Source organism: Narcine bancroftii, chromosome 4, assembly GCF_036971445.1.
Source record: "Narcine bancroftii isolate sNarBan1 chromosome 4, sNarBan1.hap1, whole genome shotgun sequence".
NCBI lineage: Eukaryota > Metazoa > Chordata > Chondrichthyes > Torpediniformes > Narcinidae > Narcine > Narcine bancroftii.
In genome coordinates, this window is record NC_091472.1 from 40,074,843 (window position 1) to 40,091,291 (window position 16,449).

The 16,449-nt window shown below is 40.5% G+C and overlaps 1 protein-coding gene across 4 annotated transcripts in view; it reads left to right on the top strand.

Annotated features, from left to right (window-relative positions):
- Positions 1–3,183: 3,183 nt before the first annotated feature.
- Positions 3,184–16,449, top strand: part of epas1b (endothelial PAS domain protein 1b) — a 172,158-nt gene continuing 158,892 nt past the window's right edge. For all 4 annotated transcript variants that reach the window (XM_069931102.1, XM_069931101.1, XM_069931099.1 and 1 more), the window contains exon 1: positions 3,184–3,644. In XM_069931102.1, the coding sequence (XP_069787203.1) occupies positions 3,619–3,644 (26 nt within the window). In that variant the 5' untranslated portion in view covers positions 3,184–3,618. The remainder of the gene's footprint in view (positions 3,645–16,449) is intronic.

Sequence of the window (16,449 nt, forward strand, 5' to 3'; positions counted from 1 at the left end):
AACATTTATTTATTTATTTGTATAGATGAATACTTGCCCTGCAGATGTATTGTTTGTCTGTATGTGTGTTATGTCTGGTTGTACGTTTTGCACTGAGGACCAGAGAACGCTGTTTTGTCGGGTTGTACTTGTAGAATCAGATGACAATAAACATGACATAAAGTTTCAACATGACTTTCCAATATTTGTATTCTACACTCTGCCACTTTCTGGGAACTATGAACTTGAAGACTTGGTTCATCAATACCCTTTAGCGTTCTACTGTTTACTGCTTTGCCTGTGTTTTAACTTCCAAGTTCTTCACCATGTATACAATGGTCTGTTTCAACGTTATATTCTGCAAATAGATCTAAACATTTCAGGGGATCATCGATGTGTTTCACTCTCACTGCATGTACTGATGCAACAAATATCAGGAAAATGTTCAAATGATCAGCCCTGATGCAAAGCATACAGATTTTATTTTCCCTGATCAAATATCTCATATCATTACTTTCATCTAATGATCTGATGTTTGACAAAACTCTTGCAATTATTTGTTTTGGTTGTATTAAGAAGTAGCTGTCGAGATTGTGGAGGTATTGGTAATGACATCTCAGAAATCAATAGATTCCGCCATGGTTCTCAAGGACTGAAAAATTGCAAGAAGGGAGCGAAGGAGGAAGCAGAAAGGAAATTGTAGACCAGATAGCTTCGTGTCAGTAGTTCGGAAAATTTTCGAGTCGATTGACAAGGAAGTTCTTGGAGGCACTTTACAAAAGATACCAAGCCCAGCATAGTTTCCTTAAGGGGAAATCTTGCTTGACAAACTTATTGGAATTCTTTGAAGGAGTGACAAGCAGGGCAGATAAAGACATAGGCAGCGGAACGTGTGTATTTGGATTTTCAGAAGGCCTTTGACAAGGTGCCGCACATAAGGTTACATAACAAGATAAGAGACCATGGTAAAACAGGAAATACATGGGTAGCAAAGCATGGGTAGAGCATAGACTGATTCAGAATACAGGGATTATATTCTTGTTGGTTGTCAGTTGCTAGCGGTGTTCCATAGAGGTCGGTGTTAGGGGCACTTTTTTTAAATGTTGTTTATCAGTGATTTAGATTATGGAATGAATGGCTCTGTGGCCAAATTTGCAGATGATAAGAGGAAGGTGAAGTAACAGATAGTGCTGAGGAAACAGGGAGGCTGCAGAAGGTCTTAGGTTTGGAGAATAGGCAGAAAAATGGCAAATAAATTACAATGTTGGAAAGTGTATAGTCAAACACTTTGGTCGAAGAAATAAATGGGCAGACTATTTTCTTAACAGGGAGAAAATAGAAAATTCCCAGATACAACGGGACGTGGAAGTCCACGTGCAGGATGCCCTGAACGTAAACTTGCAGGTTGAGTTGATGGTGACAAAGCAAATGCATGCTGGCATTCATTTCAAGAGGAATGGAATAGAGCAGGGATGTGACACTGAGGCTTTATAGGGCACTGGTGATACTTCATTTGATGTACTGAGAGCAGTTTCAGACTCCTCATTTATTTTCATTGTGTGAGGACATTGTTTAAGGGGTTTAATGTATCAGATGTTGAACGTTGAGTGGGTGGGGAGGGAGGGGGTGAAGGAGGGAGGGAAGGGAGGGGGAAAAGGGGAGAAAATGACACTATATATTCAAGAGGGAAATGTTTGTGTATATTTTGGTCACTATGGTTCATAGTGTGAAAAATCTTTTAAAAATTAAAAAAAGAAAGGACGTGCTTACATTAGAGAGTGTGCAGAGAAGTTTCACAAGGATGTTTCTGGGAATGGAAGGATTATCATTTGAGAAACATTTGATGGCTCTTGCCCTTTCCTCACTGGAATTTAGGAGTGTGCAAAGGGATCGGATTGAAACTTTTTGCAGGTTGAAAGGAATAGCCAGAGTAGATGAAGAAAAAATATTTCCCATGGTTGGAGAGTCTAGGACAAGAGGGCACAAATTCAGGACTGAAGGACGTCCACTTGGAACAGACGTGCGGAGCAATTTCTTTAGTTAGATGGTGGGAATCTGTGGAATTTGTTGCCACAGGTGGTTGTGGAGGCCAGGTCATTGGGTGTATTTAAGACAGAGATTGATAGGTTCTTGATTACCCAGGACATCAAAGGTTATTGGGAAAAGGCCGGGGCTTAGGGCTGAGTGGGAGAATGTATGAGCTCATGATTGAATCGTGCCACAAATTCGATGAGCTAAATAGTCTATTTCTACTCCCATGTTTTATGGTCTTATGCCCTTAATTCCTGGCATTAATGTTTTTACTCCATTTTGCAATAGAATCAGATAAAACTCCGTATTTCTCACTTCCTACTTTCACATTACTATAATGTGGAAAATATTCTCAGTGATTTCAGGTGTCCATTGATCTGCAGCTATAATTTTGTGGTCATCAATGTTGAAGAGTGACACATTGAGAATTACAATCCAAGTAACTCAAATGGGATCTGACAGGGTTTTTCAATGCGTGTTGCGTTTGGTCTTCAACAAAAAGGGGACCACTTGCAATGTCCGTGCAGTTGGGGGGGGGGGGGGGTCCCTTGCTTTTACTGCACTTATTGATGGGCTTCAGTGGTTCCCTGGGATTGTGTGAAGGAAACTTCCCACGTATCTTACATTCTGAAAGGATTCCAATCGCTCGATCGCTGTCCCGAAGAATAAATAAGGTAGTAAAGTTACTGAAACAGATACGGCAGTGCGGTAATCGCATCAAATGGGGGTACCAGCCCACCCCCCCCCTCCCCCCCCCCCAGCTCCCGCTTGATTCTCTCTTCTAAAATATCAGTCTTTTTTAAATTATTTTTTTTAACATGGACCTTGAGTTTTCAGAACTTGTACGGCTACTAACAGTTTGGAGTTTGCTTATTTTCTTTAGAAGATCGATTAATTACGAGTCATGGGAATCGGTGCTATTTTGCAGGGGTTCCCCCCCACCCCCAACCTCAACCCCTGCTCCTTTTTTGTGTGTGATTCGTCAACAGTTATCGCTGCCTGAACTGCCTGGGACTTATCTGACACGAAAAGTTGTTATGTAACCTGAACTGGTGGCGTGGGTTGGTCCTCCCACAGGCAGCGGGCAAAGGTTAGGAGCGAGTTCGGAGAGGCGGGACCGCCCTGAGCTCAACCTATGGCAAATCGCTCCACCACTTGTCAACTGTCCGAAGAAGGACAGGAGAGAGAGAGAGAGAATATTGCCAGCGTTATCGAAGCGTAAAACCTCCCGCCCTCGCGACGTTAAAAAGCAAGACTTTCCCTTTTGCCGGCCCTCTTTAAAATTGGTCTCCCCCCTCGGAGCGGCTGTACAATCCTCAGCAGTGTTCTGAGACTGTATGGTCGGCTCCCTATCTCCGCTCCCCCTCCCACCACCCGAATCACTAGACTCACCCAGACACACGATCGAAGAGGCGGATAAGCAAAGAAGGCAAAGCAAAATAAGAAAGCCCCGACCATATATTTATATCCACCAACAACGTCAAAATCGGGCTCTGCCTGTGCGAAAGAAAGTGGAAGAAGAGAACAAGTATGAGTGCGTTGCAAGTTTGAACTTTTGATTGTCGCCCGCTCTTGTCACTCTCTGCTTTGATATCGAGGCGAACAAGCATGACAGCCGAGAAGGAAAAGAGAAGGTAAGCCCTTGTTTCCAGTAAGTCCCACGGCGCAACTTTCAGGTGATCGATCAAACTGGGGTAACTGGAGCCCAGACCAGCAACGGAGAGAATAACCTGATTCAGATGGGCTGGGGTGGAGGTGAACAGGTCGCTGCCTGTCAGCTGCTACCTGTCTCTCAAATGTGGCCAATTCGTCCCTCAAACCCTTTCGCCAAGGGCAAACGGGCTGCCCGCTTCAATCCGTGGCGAAAAGTATTGGAAGAGGGATTGATTTATCTTGCGCTCGGTGTGTTTTCCGCACGGGGGCAAACAAGCGCTGGCGTGGCCCCTCGGTCACCCGACTAGGGGGGGGTGGGGTGGGGGGGAACCTCCACTCTACACCGGTGGTTGTCCGTTGCATCTGGAGATGTTTGCGTGCTTCGAGTGCTCTTGGCTGGAAGAACATGTATTCGCTTGCAAACTCGATGGATTGGCGATCGCATCCGTCGCTCTGCCCAGCGTGGGATTTGCCATCCGATCTCCAGATCCCGAGCGTCCGTTCTACATTTACCTCTGTTGTTTCTCCACATTTTCGGAGCCCACCTTTGCTGAAAGTTGAATATTATCTGGGAGCCAAAAACATTCCCTCTCCCACCCACCAACACCAAGGTTTTCGGAGAGGGAGAGAGAGAGAGGGGCGTGGGGGTGGGGGGAGAGTCACCCCACTTCCAGTGCTGCCCAACCAGTAAGTGAATTGTGAGATCTTTGTGTGCAAGGAGTTGGGTTGAAGTTGTTGGGACGCATTTGTTAGGAGCTGTTCATCTGGAAGATCGGAAAATGGTTTAACTGCTCTTGAAAGTATAACATTTTCCATGGTAACATTGCCACCCTCCTTTTGGGTGAATTGCGCTGACCCTCTTCCAGGGTCCTGGAGTAAAGATACCGCGAACCCTTCTGATCACAGGCCATTTGAGAGCAGAAAAAGGCCTACCTTTGAGAAATTACCAGGACCGACGCACTAAACCTGAGAGAGGACAGCCAGTGCAATTCATCCAAAAGCTGATGGCAGTGTTACCTTTGAGAATCACAGGTAGAGTTTTCAGATGGATCCACGAACAAACAAGATCCGGCGGTGGCAGGGATGGGGAGGTGGATGTTAGTAATAGCATGTGACAATTACAGGACGGAAACAGGCCAATTTCTAGTCCGCACCGAACCAAGTACTCTGCTCTAGTGCCACCTCCCTGCACCTTGCCCATAACCCTCCATTTCCCTCCCATCCATAGTCCTATCCAATTTTTCCTTAAATGACAAAATTCGACTTCTCCTGGAAGCTCATTCCACAGAGCCACCACTCTCTGAGTAAAGAAGTCCCCCCTCATGTTACTTTTAAACTTTTGCCCCTTAACTTATGACCTCTTGTTTCAATCTCTCCTACTCTCAATAGAAAAAGTCTGTCCACATCAACTCTATCTATCCCTCTATCAAATCCCCCCTCAACCTTCTACACTCCAAAGAATAAAGACCTAATTTGCTCAATCTTTCTTTGTAATCGAGATGCTGAAACCCAAGTAACATTTTTGTAAATTTTCTTTGCACTTTCTCTACCTTGTTGATATCTTTCCTATAATTCGGTGACCAGAACTGCACACAGTACTCTAAATTTGGCCTCACCAATGCCTTGTACAGTCTCAACATCCTGTATTCTAGGGTTTGAATTATAAAGGCCAGCATTCTAAAAGCCTTATTCATCACCCTATCCACATGATATTCTACATTCAAAGAATAATGCACTGTTATTCCTAGATCTTTCTGCTCCACTGCATACTTCAATCACCCCCCCCATTTACTACTTATATCCTGTTTTGATTATTCCCTCCAAAATGAACCACTTCACACTTCTCAGCATTAAACTCCATCTGCCATCTTTCAGCCCACTCTTCTAAGCAGTCTAAATCCCTCTGCAATCTTTGAAAACCTTTTTCATTATCCACAATTCCACCTATTTTAATATCATCTGCAATATTTACTGAATCCATTGGAATAGCTCATAAATAATACCTAATGACTGAACCTTCCTAACGAACCTTCCATGTGGAACCTTATTGAAAGCCTTACTGAAGTCCATAGAGACAACATCCACCACTCTACCCTCATCAACATTCCTAGTCACCTCTTCAAAAAATTCATCAAGATTGGTCAAACATGAACTTCCACGCACAAACCCGTTTGAGTGCTCCTGATCAGACGGTCTCTCCAGATACTTATATTTACTATCTTCAAGAATATTTTCCATTCAGTTACCTACCAGAGGCGTCAAACTTACAGGCTGATCATTGCTAGGCTTGCTCCTGGAACCCTTTTTAAACAAAAGAACCACATGAGCACTATACCCATCTCTAATGACATTTGAAAAATTACTGTCAAATCCTCTGCCCTTTCCTCACTAACTTCTCATTCTAAAGTAGATTATATTGTATCTTGTCCAACACATAATAGTATAAAACAGACCCTCGTCACTTCAAAAAGCAGCGTCCTAATGATAGGACGATGTGCAACTCTGGGTCCTGCCAGTAGACATCCAAGCTGAAAATTCGCTCTTGGAATTCTGATGTATAATTGATTAAAGTCAAATTCACAATGAAAGTTTTGTTTAATAACGAATTTTTATTCTCTAGTTAGTTATAGTTTGAGTACGTATCCAAATGATTTCTCGGTTTGGCGTGTCTCCTCAATCTCTGTCCACTTTTCTCCTATTTGCGGCGAGACGTCTCATTTCAAAATTTCGATGTATTGAGGAAAAGAATGCTTTCGAGTCGTCACAGTTTTCTAAACATCCCAGCTGATGGCTGTCGTGTTCATTAGGGTGTGGGAGAAATACCAACCGATATTTCCAAACGTTTGACAGAGAAAAAAAAGCGGCGTGGACACGTCTGTGCTCAAACATCGCAACCCCCAACGCTTCCAGTCGCCCCCACAGATATTGTATTCACATTATGCCAAATGGACCAAACTCAGCAGTTGCTTCTGAATGCTGCCTGTCCAGCGCAAGTTGCGACATGTTGCAGCGCGGACAGCGAAATGAGTGATGGGGCAATTGTATTGTATCTGCGGAAGAGTCAACCATAAACTGGTTTCCGATTTTAACACTGAAACGGAGATTGTTGGCTTTAAAATAAGGACCAGTAAGGCTTTGTTGCAGGAATATAACCCTAATGACTTTTTTACTTTCTCTTTAGACATTTTCTAAACTTTAAAGCAGTTTGGGTGCAGAAATCAACTTATAATTTCTGAAATAATCTTAGCAGTAAGTGAAATTGTGGTAACTCGTTAGGGGTTATGATAATGAACGAAAGAAAGATCACTCCATTTTAAAGATCAATGCAGTCAAGGGGAACATCTGTGCACCTACATTTATATTGCAAATACAGTATATTCGCGGGTTCAGTTCCCAGTTCCCTTTATTGACCGTACAACCACCGCGCAGCTCTTTGGTCCCAACACGTTCAATGTTGTTGAAGTCGCAATGCACTCTTCAACTTTTCGCCACTGTTTAACTCAGGGGCTGCAGTGATGTTGAAAGAGGGAAGGGAACGCATCTATTTGAAGCCGACAGTCCATCGGACTTACTCGGTGACATCGAAAGACGTGATTGATTGCTCGTCAGCTCACGTTCTGAGCATCCTTACTGAACTAAGGATCAGCCTATGAAGAACAACCCCACCTCCCAAAGAAGGATAGAAAAGTCTATCTTTAGCAATAAAGCGAGGATCAGGAAAACTCTCAAATAGATACATTAATCGCGGCAGATGGTGGGTGAAAGGAAAGGCTATTTCGTTGATGATGGGAACGTGGTTGTGGTTCAACCTCACGTCGGGAGAGACCATTGCAAAATAGCAGATCTCTACCATTACATTATCACGACGGAAGGTTCACTTTATTTTCTGTAAAACTGCGGCTGGATGTTTCCTGGGGTTGTGCCTCCTCTGTCAGTCACCCCACACCACCAAGTGCCTTCTGAGGGCATTGGGATGAGGATGGCAGTGAAGGCTGAAGAAGCTCCTGTCCCCGAAGGAGGTCCCCTAAAAGGTGGGGTTTGGAAGATCCTATTACAGTGAACAGAAGCGAAATTGAAAGTGTGGAATTAACGTCTGCCCCGAGCGCAATTGTTTTTAATCAATCACACCTCGTTATTCCATGAATTAAGTGCCAAATCCGTCGAACCTGTTAATCGGAGAAGCGCAAGTGCAGTTGCATCATGTTTCCCTGTCCAGAGGAGCTACCTTGCATTATAATCTCCTGATGTTCTATATTTAGTGGTATCTGCATATGCAAAGCGGATAGAGTTTGACCAACTACCAGGTGTGGGAGAAGGAATTAAGAACAGGGGGTTGTGACGAGTTTTAAAGCACCCAGAGCAAATGACCAGGTGTGATTTTAAATATTTCTCTCTCAAATTTTGATCCACAAGGTGTTTTAAAGCCCTGGTTGATATTGAACGGTGGGTGACATCTTTCAGAGAGATGTCATCAACACCGATTTTAATGATCTTGTTTCCATGGTACATTGAGTTAATGGTCTTGACATTTTCTTTAAAAAAAGAGTAATTTGTAAATTATGCATCCAGGTACGAAGGGAAAATAACCGAACAAAACTTTATTTTGTGATCCTCATTCTTTTTGACAGCACATGTTGGATGGAAGATGTGGCCATCAGTGACCCACCAGAGTTTTGTCGCAATGAGTTAGTATTTGGTTCTGTTAATTCTGGCCAGTTGGTGGTTTAAAAAATGGTACCTATTGTCCTCTGTGATAAATTGTATTTTGTGCTGGCTATATACTGTGAAAAGGCGATGCAGTTATTGTGAGTAACTGATGTATTCCCAGCAATCCTAATTTGGGGAGTTGGAAAAGAGGTTTTTAAAAAAATGAGAGCATGTTACTCCCTTTATTTTTGTAATGCAGTTGGAATTCCATCTCACTTGTGATTTAAATCCATGAATGTAGGACAAATTGTATCATAAAAGGAATGTTGGCAGTGGCATAACTCATTTAGTTTTATATATTACTGAAGAACTTGTGAAGCTCCCAAACAACGTTTTGCTGTTTGGACTTTTGCTGTAAAATGGCCTGATTTATTGAAGTGTGACCCAAGGGATTTTCTGTGATTTGAAAACAAAATTACACAAAAGTACATAGTTAAAACAAAATGCAAACTGATCATTTGAAACAAACCTGAGCATTCAGGAAATGCAAGCAAGTAACCACTTAAGTTCAGAGTTCTTGCAACTTCTGTGGAAATTTATTTGGGAGGGCTTTGTGGGGTGACAGAATTTTGATTGGCTGTTGTGCTTTAATGTAATTCAGTTATATCTTCACCTTAGATTTGTATTGTCATGAATGACCACTTTAAATTTTGGTGTTTAAATCTCGTACTCATTAAGTGATATTACAGCAGCGATTATGGAAGTATATATTTTAAGAATAAAGATTATTGAACACAAGACAATGATACTTGTAATATGGGGTTTCTTGCAACTGTGGCTCTTGGATAACATGACTGACATTTGGACTTCTACCTTGTAAATATTTGCCTGTCAATCAATAATGCCACCTTCAGCTTTACCACTTAAAGTTACTTTACAGTTCTTGTGGTAACAGCCCTGAGTGATTAAATTTCTGTGGTAGATTATTACTAATGAGCACACTTGTACATTCCATTAATGGGTATGTGACAATTGAGGCTTGCAGTAATGACAAAAATTTAAAACAAAGAATTTAACTAGTAATACTAGACTTAATACAAGCCACTTGCAGTTTTAGTGCAATGAATTTACCAAACAATCAAATGAGAGTTCAATTATCAACTACTATTGATTCAGAATATACTTTTTTTTTTAAATTATCTAAGGAAGTCAAGTGTCTAAAGTTAGGAATAGAAGAGAAACATTGTGATTAATGGAAGTAACTACAGTAAATAAGAAATAGGAGGCAGGGAGTGGCCCTTAATTGTGAAGTCTGAAGTAATGTGAAAATTGTAGACTCTTTGAAGGGCACACGTGCAATAGCAAAATCCGAATGAGACAATAACCACAGGATAAAGCAGGTGTAAACATTATTTGACAAGCCTCCTCATGGTAGAACAAAAAAGTCTCCAGCCACAGTGATTTAAATAAAAACACATTGCTGGAAAAACTCAGCACGTCAAACAACTGACTTTAAATAGCAAAGGTGAAGGTAATAACTACATTTTCAGGCTTCATTAAAGTATAAGCAAAATGTAGGCAGGTGCCTGAATAAAGTGGACCTCACGGTAGACTGGTTCAGCAGGTTGTCGCAGAAGATGAGTTGGTAAATTGGATACAAAATTGGCTTGATCGTAGAAGACAGCAGACAGAGGTGAAGGGGAACTATTCTGACTGGAGGTCTGGGACAAATGATGTTCCACAAAAATTTGTGTTAGGACCCATGTTTGTAAAATATGTATTGACTTGGAAGAAAATGTAGGTGGTTTGATTAGTAAGTTTGCAGACAACACAAATGAATGGCAATTGGAATAGTGAGGAAAATTGTCAAATATGCTGCCGGATGCAGATTAATGGGAAATTTGGACAAAGGAATGGCAAATGGAATTAAATCTGGGCAAATGTGAGGGGTAGCATTTTAAGTCCAATACAAGAGGAAAATACAAAGAGATTGCATTATCTCCCATTGACTCATTAGAATCTCCAGCCTGATGATATTTAAACTGGTGGAGAAGCATCCAAGAAGGATCAAAGCATATCAAATCTCTCCGCACACTAATACTGTGCTACAACCTTTCAAGCAATGTCATACACCACATTTCCTACAGCCCCTTCTGCCACCACTACCTACCTATGAAATGAAGGGGCTGAAGAGATTTTTGATTTTTTTTTTAAAACTGTAGATCCATCGTTGCCTGAAAGTTGCTTTAATGTTTGGGGATACATATCAACAAATACAGTTTAACTCTATCGCCAAGGCTATAATTCAGAGTTGAACTAAAGGATAGAAAATAATCTATGAATTGAAGTTTCTTAGAATTTTTTTTTAAACAGTAGCTAGTATATGATGCAGCAAATCTTTTATATTCCTGACAATAACAACCCATCAGGCATTTTAGCCAGGAACAGATGGTTTAGTTGAATTTAAAATTGTGTTTGTTATATACATGTCCTGATTATAACCTTTAGTAATTTAAATGGTAATCAGCATTTTACTTTCATTTGAAGAATGGTTAGGGTGTTCCCTTCAAAGGATCTCGACAACAATATTTGGGAGCCTACCATGTTTAATTATTCAAGCTTCTGGGTAGAAAAGATTAGTATCTGATTCCTGCACCTTTTTACATTGGATTTAATTGTGTTTTGCAAGATAATGGGCAGGTCCTGTTCAATTTCCCTAAACGTCATTATTTTCCCCTGTTGATTGGTGTCACTTTGAGTCTTGGTGTGCTAGAAACATTTAGATTCAGTGTGTTTTTCAAAAGGAAAATATTTTTAACTGTTGATTGAACACAAGACTTCCTCCACTTAAAGGAATCATCTTGCAGTTTAGGTACTTAATGTTTTTCACCTTAACTTTTTTTTTGTTTAACTTTCATTAATGTTTATTGGATATGTCTGTCATATTATTTTCATTTTTGTGCTTAATAACAGCTTTTTGACATTGCACTGGAAACTTTGTAAGGAATGCAAAGTTGGAGTGACATCCATGAAGCTCTCCTGACACATATCCTCAAGCCAATGGGAGCAGATGCTTGTGGATGTCAGTACAACTAGGTTCCCTTAAATTTATCATTTCATATCTGCTCATGGGGGTCATTATTAACAGCTTTTTAGATTCATTTTACATTTTCTCCATCTCCCTGTTCTGCAACCTTGCCATTTTTTCCTATCAAATAACCAAACTGGCCAGGATATGGAGGGACTGAGAAGAGAATGATGGGCTGCCATTTAATTTCAAATGTAGCCAGATACTGAACAGAATGATTGCAGAGAAATTTGATCAACATATAGCGAGTTGCAGGATACTGGTAACCCCATGTTGTAAAAAATGGATAATGTAGGTGCCACTTTGGAGAGGATTGTGGAACTTCATTAAATGCAAGTTCTATTCCATTGGGGTTTGATCTGGACTTTGAGAATGATGGCTAATAAATACAACAACGTGGTGACTTGGGAAAACTAGTCTTGAGTTTGGAGAAATTAGCATCAATCTGGTACAAGAGCTTTCCATGGAACTTGGAGCCCACTTACTCTGGAATGCAAGCTGTGACCATTTTCCATTTATGCACTTGTTAGCTCCACCATGTTGAGGGTTTGGTGACCACCATTGTAACACCAGAAGGAAGCAAACCAATGAGTGAAAACTGCAGTGGCAGCTCACTGGGCTGTCAGATTCCTGCTGTAGAATCCTTGACTGCTGCTTTGATGCAGTAGGGCTCAAGTTCCAATGTCACATATATTGACACTGTAATGATAGGTTGTTTTGTGAGCAGACCAGTAAGCATCTGCACAGTACAGTAAGCAAGACACTACAAAAGTGCAGAGCTATTTTGAATTTCATTCAAGAGCCTGATAATAGCAAAATCTGGTGGTACGCTTGGTGGATCATCTTCCTCATGGGAGAGCAGAGAAGAGAGTGTCACCAGGGTGGGATGAGTCTTTTGATATGTTGGCTGATTTCCCCCCCCCCCCCCCCCCCCACCAAGGCAACAGGAGTTTTTGAGAGAGGAGAAGGGCCTCTTCCCCTTTGGTGATAAAACTTTGTCCCTCTTCCAGAAGTCGATAACTATCTTCATCTTGTTGACACTGAGGGGGAGGTTGTTATTCTGGTATCAAGCCACAAGTTCCTCTGCCTCCCTTCTATGCTCCATTTCATGGTTGGTAGAGATAATGCCTCTGGCAGTGATGTCATCCGCGAATTGGTAGATAGTGATAGAGCTGTATTTGGCCACCCAAATGGTGCAAATGGAGTAGAGTAGAAGACTACACGTATTTCCTTGTGATGCCCCATTATTGAAGATTGCAGCCTGTGGCGTACAAAGTCCTGGATCCAATAGCAGAAGAGGGTGTGGAGACCAAGGTCACGTAGCATGGGGTTTAGCTTTCAGAATATAAAGTGGAGCTGTAGTTAATAAATAGAAAAAGCTTTTTACTGTATGCACGGTGTGCAGAAGTTTGGCTTGCCCACTGACACGAAAGTCTATTTGTTCAGTCACCACACTTTGTTTTATTTATCATTTCAGCTGACCTATTTATAAATGTTCAGCCATTTCTTAAGACTAAGATCCTCATTGAATTTTTGGCAACCTTATTAACTCGATACCACTCCTTTCATCTTAAATTGTATAATCTTAAAAAGTGATTTGCTCTTTGAGAACCATGAACTCGCATACATTTACTTTTAGTGTTTGGACTTCAATACATCAATTAAAATGTGGTGGGGGTATTGGTGAAGGAAGAAGACAAGGAAGGCCATATAAGTTTAAGATTTAAAAAAATAATTACTGCCATCATTGAAAACTTTCTTCAATTCATCTTGAAAATAGATGGTGTTCAGTTTAATTTGAATCTGCTATATGCCTAGCCATCTTGACAACAGAATTTTAAAGCTGCCTTGAGGCATGTTTACATTCAGTTTTTGGATACTTTTGTTTGGTATGTTCTTCTTTCAAAACGTTGTGTTTGTGGTTTTAGTAATCTGAGGTGCAAGAAATGTTTTCATCCAATTATAGGCACGACATTACTGCAGAAAATTTCATGGGGCAGTGCACGTCTGTGGTTTGTTTTCAAATGCTTTGGCATTTGAAGTATTTTCAGGAAAAAGATTGAGATTGCATTTTGTAAGTGTGAAATGTCCAGTTTGGTGAAATCCATGCATTAGAATCTTTGTGTCCTTTACAATAGTGTTTTCATTTTTGTGATGAAGGTTTCTCGACATTCACATGCATCCCTCTTGCAATAAAGGCATGTTCTAATTGCTTGCTGTGTGCGCATACTGTTTTCCTGTTTTCATGTGCAAGATTCGTATCTTTATTTGAACATTCCATTGTATCTCCATTCCACTTGAATTCTGCATTTTCTGTTTTTCATATCAAAGAGGATAAACTTTGTACATACCAATTGCAACTTGCCCACACACTTAACCCACCTCCGTCCGTTCAGGCATCTTTATGTTGTAATAACTTGATTTCTGCCCAACCAGCTTTGCATCAGCAAAATTAACAACCATTCACTCCAATCTCGCATGTAAATCAGTGTAAATAATTGAAGCTTCAGCAGTGAACCTTGTGGCACTGCATTGGTTTCGACTTCCCAAACTGAAAATGGCCCATTGTTGTTGACTGGTTGGTTTATTAGTTAGTGCAATACGAAAGTCTGCTGATGCTGTGAATGTCGTAAAAGCACAGAAATGCTGGAGCAACTCAGCAAGTTTTGCAGCATCTATTGGAGGTAAAGATATATAACTGATATTTTGGGCCTGAGCCCTTCTATCGACCCTGTGAGACCTGATGAGTTCCTCCAACATTTCTGTGTTGATTATCAGTCAATCCTCTTTCTATTGCAGTACATTACCTCCAGTGCTGTGAACTCTTATCTTGCGGGGTAACTTTTTAATGTTGCACCACGTTGCAAGCTTTTTCAAACTCGTACTTGAAATGCATGACAACTCTTGGTTATATTTTCCAATATGACTGTTTATTCTGCTAGATTTAACAATATGATGCTTTCCATTTGGCCTCTCTCAATCTAATTTTGATCATGTTTCAACAGAGCAGCCATTTACCCTTTCATGCTGGCTCTCAGAGCAATCCATTCCACCATTAGGTTATCTATAACAAATCCTCTCTCACATGCCCCATAATAGTCTCCAATTCTCCCACTATTCCCCAATGCTCTGCCTATTTACATTATTGCATAGAAATTTGACTAGCTTATTGTGAGATTATCAGGGTCTATTAAGCTACCAACCCATGTCTTTGGGATGCAGAAGTAAAGTTATCAAGCTCCACTCAACTCTGGATAGCAGAATTGAACCCAGTCATGGGAATTGTGAGAAAGTTACACTATTTGGGGAACCAATTGAAGGGTATTCTCTTGAAACTTTTACATAAACTCTGTATCCTGCCGGAACTGTGAATTCATCTGATGAGAAAGTTGTACAAAACAGACCAGCCCTTACTTCTGATGTCTACTGTTCTAGATTTATTCTGCAACAAAAGATATGTTGAAAGGAACCTGAATTTTGCCTGAACAAGTTAATTCAAAGGCTTAATTTCTGTCATTTTTATTGTTTGCTGTCTGAGAACTGTAGACAACAAACTTAAAATGTAAGATTTGTTCAAATGAGCTGTTTAAGAAACTTGTTTGTAGATGGCATTACATTTTATCAATCCAGAGAACTCACCAGTGGCAGTTAGGTAACTTTAATGATCTAATTACGTTTTAAATGTTACATGCATTATTTAGATAATGCTGTTTGAAACCAGCTTCGACATCTCACTTCTCTTTGCTATTATGTACAACTTCCATGTCTTATTTTATTTGGTAAACATGTCAATTAAGATTCTTTCCATGATGATTTCTATGGCAGGACTGAAAGTATGCAAATACAGTTTTTCCTGTTGAGGAAGTGGGACATTGTTTAAAATATTTTATTGTGATGCATTTTTAAAAATATTCTTCCTTACACGAATAATGATAATATCAAGTCATGTATCATGCCAAAGAAATCTTTGTAGTATAATTTGTTTCCTGTGTTTTATGTTCCTGTATTTGATGAGAAAATGTGTTCTGCCTTTGCAATATTCACCCATGTAGAGAAGGTCTCATGTAAATATGACGGTCTCAAGGCGCTGTCCTTGGTTAGGGAGGAATGTTTCAGTGTTTGCCTTTTTCAAATGTATCTGTTGATTCCTGTTGCATGTTTTTCTTTTTATTTCTTAGTAGATAGGAATTCATCTTTCACATTATTTCCCTGTATTTGTGCCACATTGTGCTGCATTACGGATGTATTTATGCCCTTTATAAATTTGGCTCCTGATTTGTCATTCGAAACTAGTTACTTACCACCCAGATAGGCCACACAAGAGAAGGGATTATGTATGAATGTAAGTAAGACTTGGCCATCTCCATTTTGCAGAGGCTTAAGGCAGAATGGAAAGACCCAATAGTTTCTTCGATCTTTCCCCCCACGCCCCCCCCCAACCTCACTTGATTGTTTTCAGAAGATAAAAAACAGAATTAGGCCATTCGACCCATTGATTCAGCTCCACAACTCCACCCTGAGCAAAACCGTTCTCGCATCTAGTTTCAAATTCTGGCCTTTTCCCCATATCCCTTGATACCCTGACTAATTAGATACCGATCAATCTCCTCCTTAAACTCCCCCAATGATTGGGCCTCCACAGTTGTATGTGGCAACAAATTCCAGAAATCCATGACCCTCTGGCTAATTGGAGGCAGCTTCAATCAGCCTAGGTTAAAGATGAGGGGGTATTTAAAATATTGTCCATCACATCAATATAATTTCTGATATTTCAATTTGGCACGTGGTAATAATAATACTTTTATGTAGGCTGCCATGTTCAGTAACTTGAAGGTAAATTCTGGTCAAGGTTATTGTAAGGAGATTTTTGTTTTATTTTCTGGATGACTAATTCCAGTGAAGGACTGCATGGTTGACTGGGAGGCATGGTTGGCATAGCCGTTAGTGCCAGGCCTTTCAATATTTTTATATAATACTACATAAAGGAATGATGCATAGATCTAATGCAAACTGCACTGTCAGAGAGAAAAAATTCTTATGCAACTGTATTA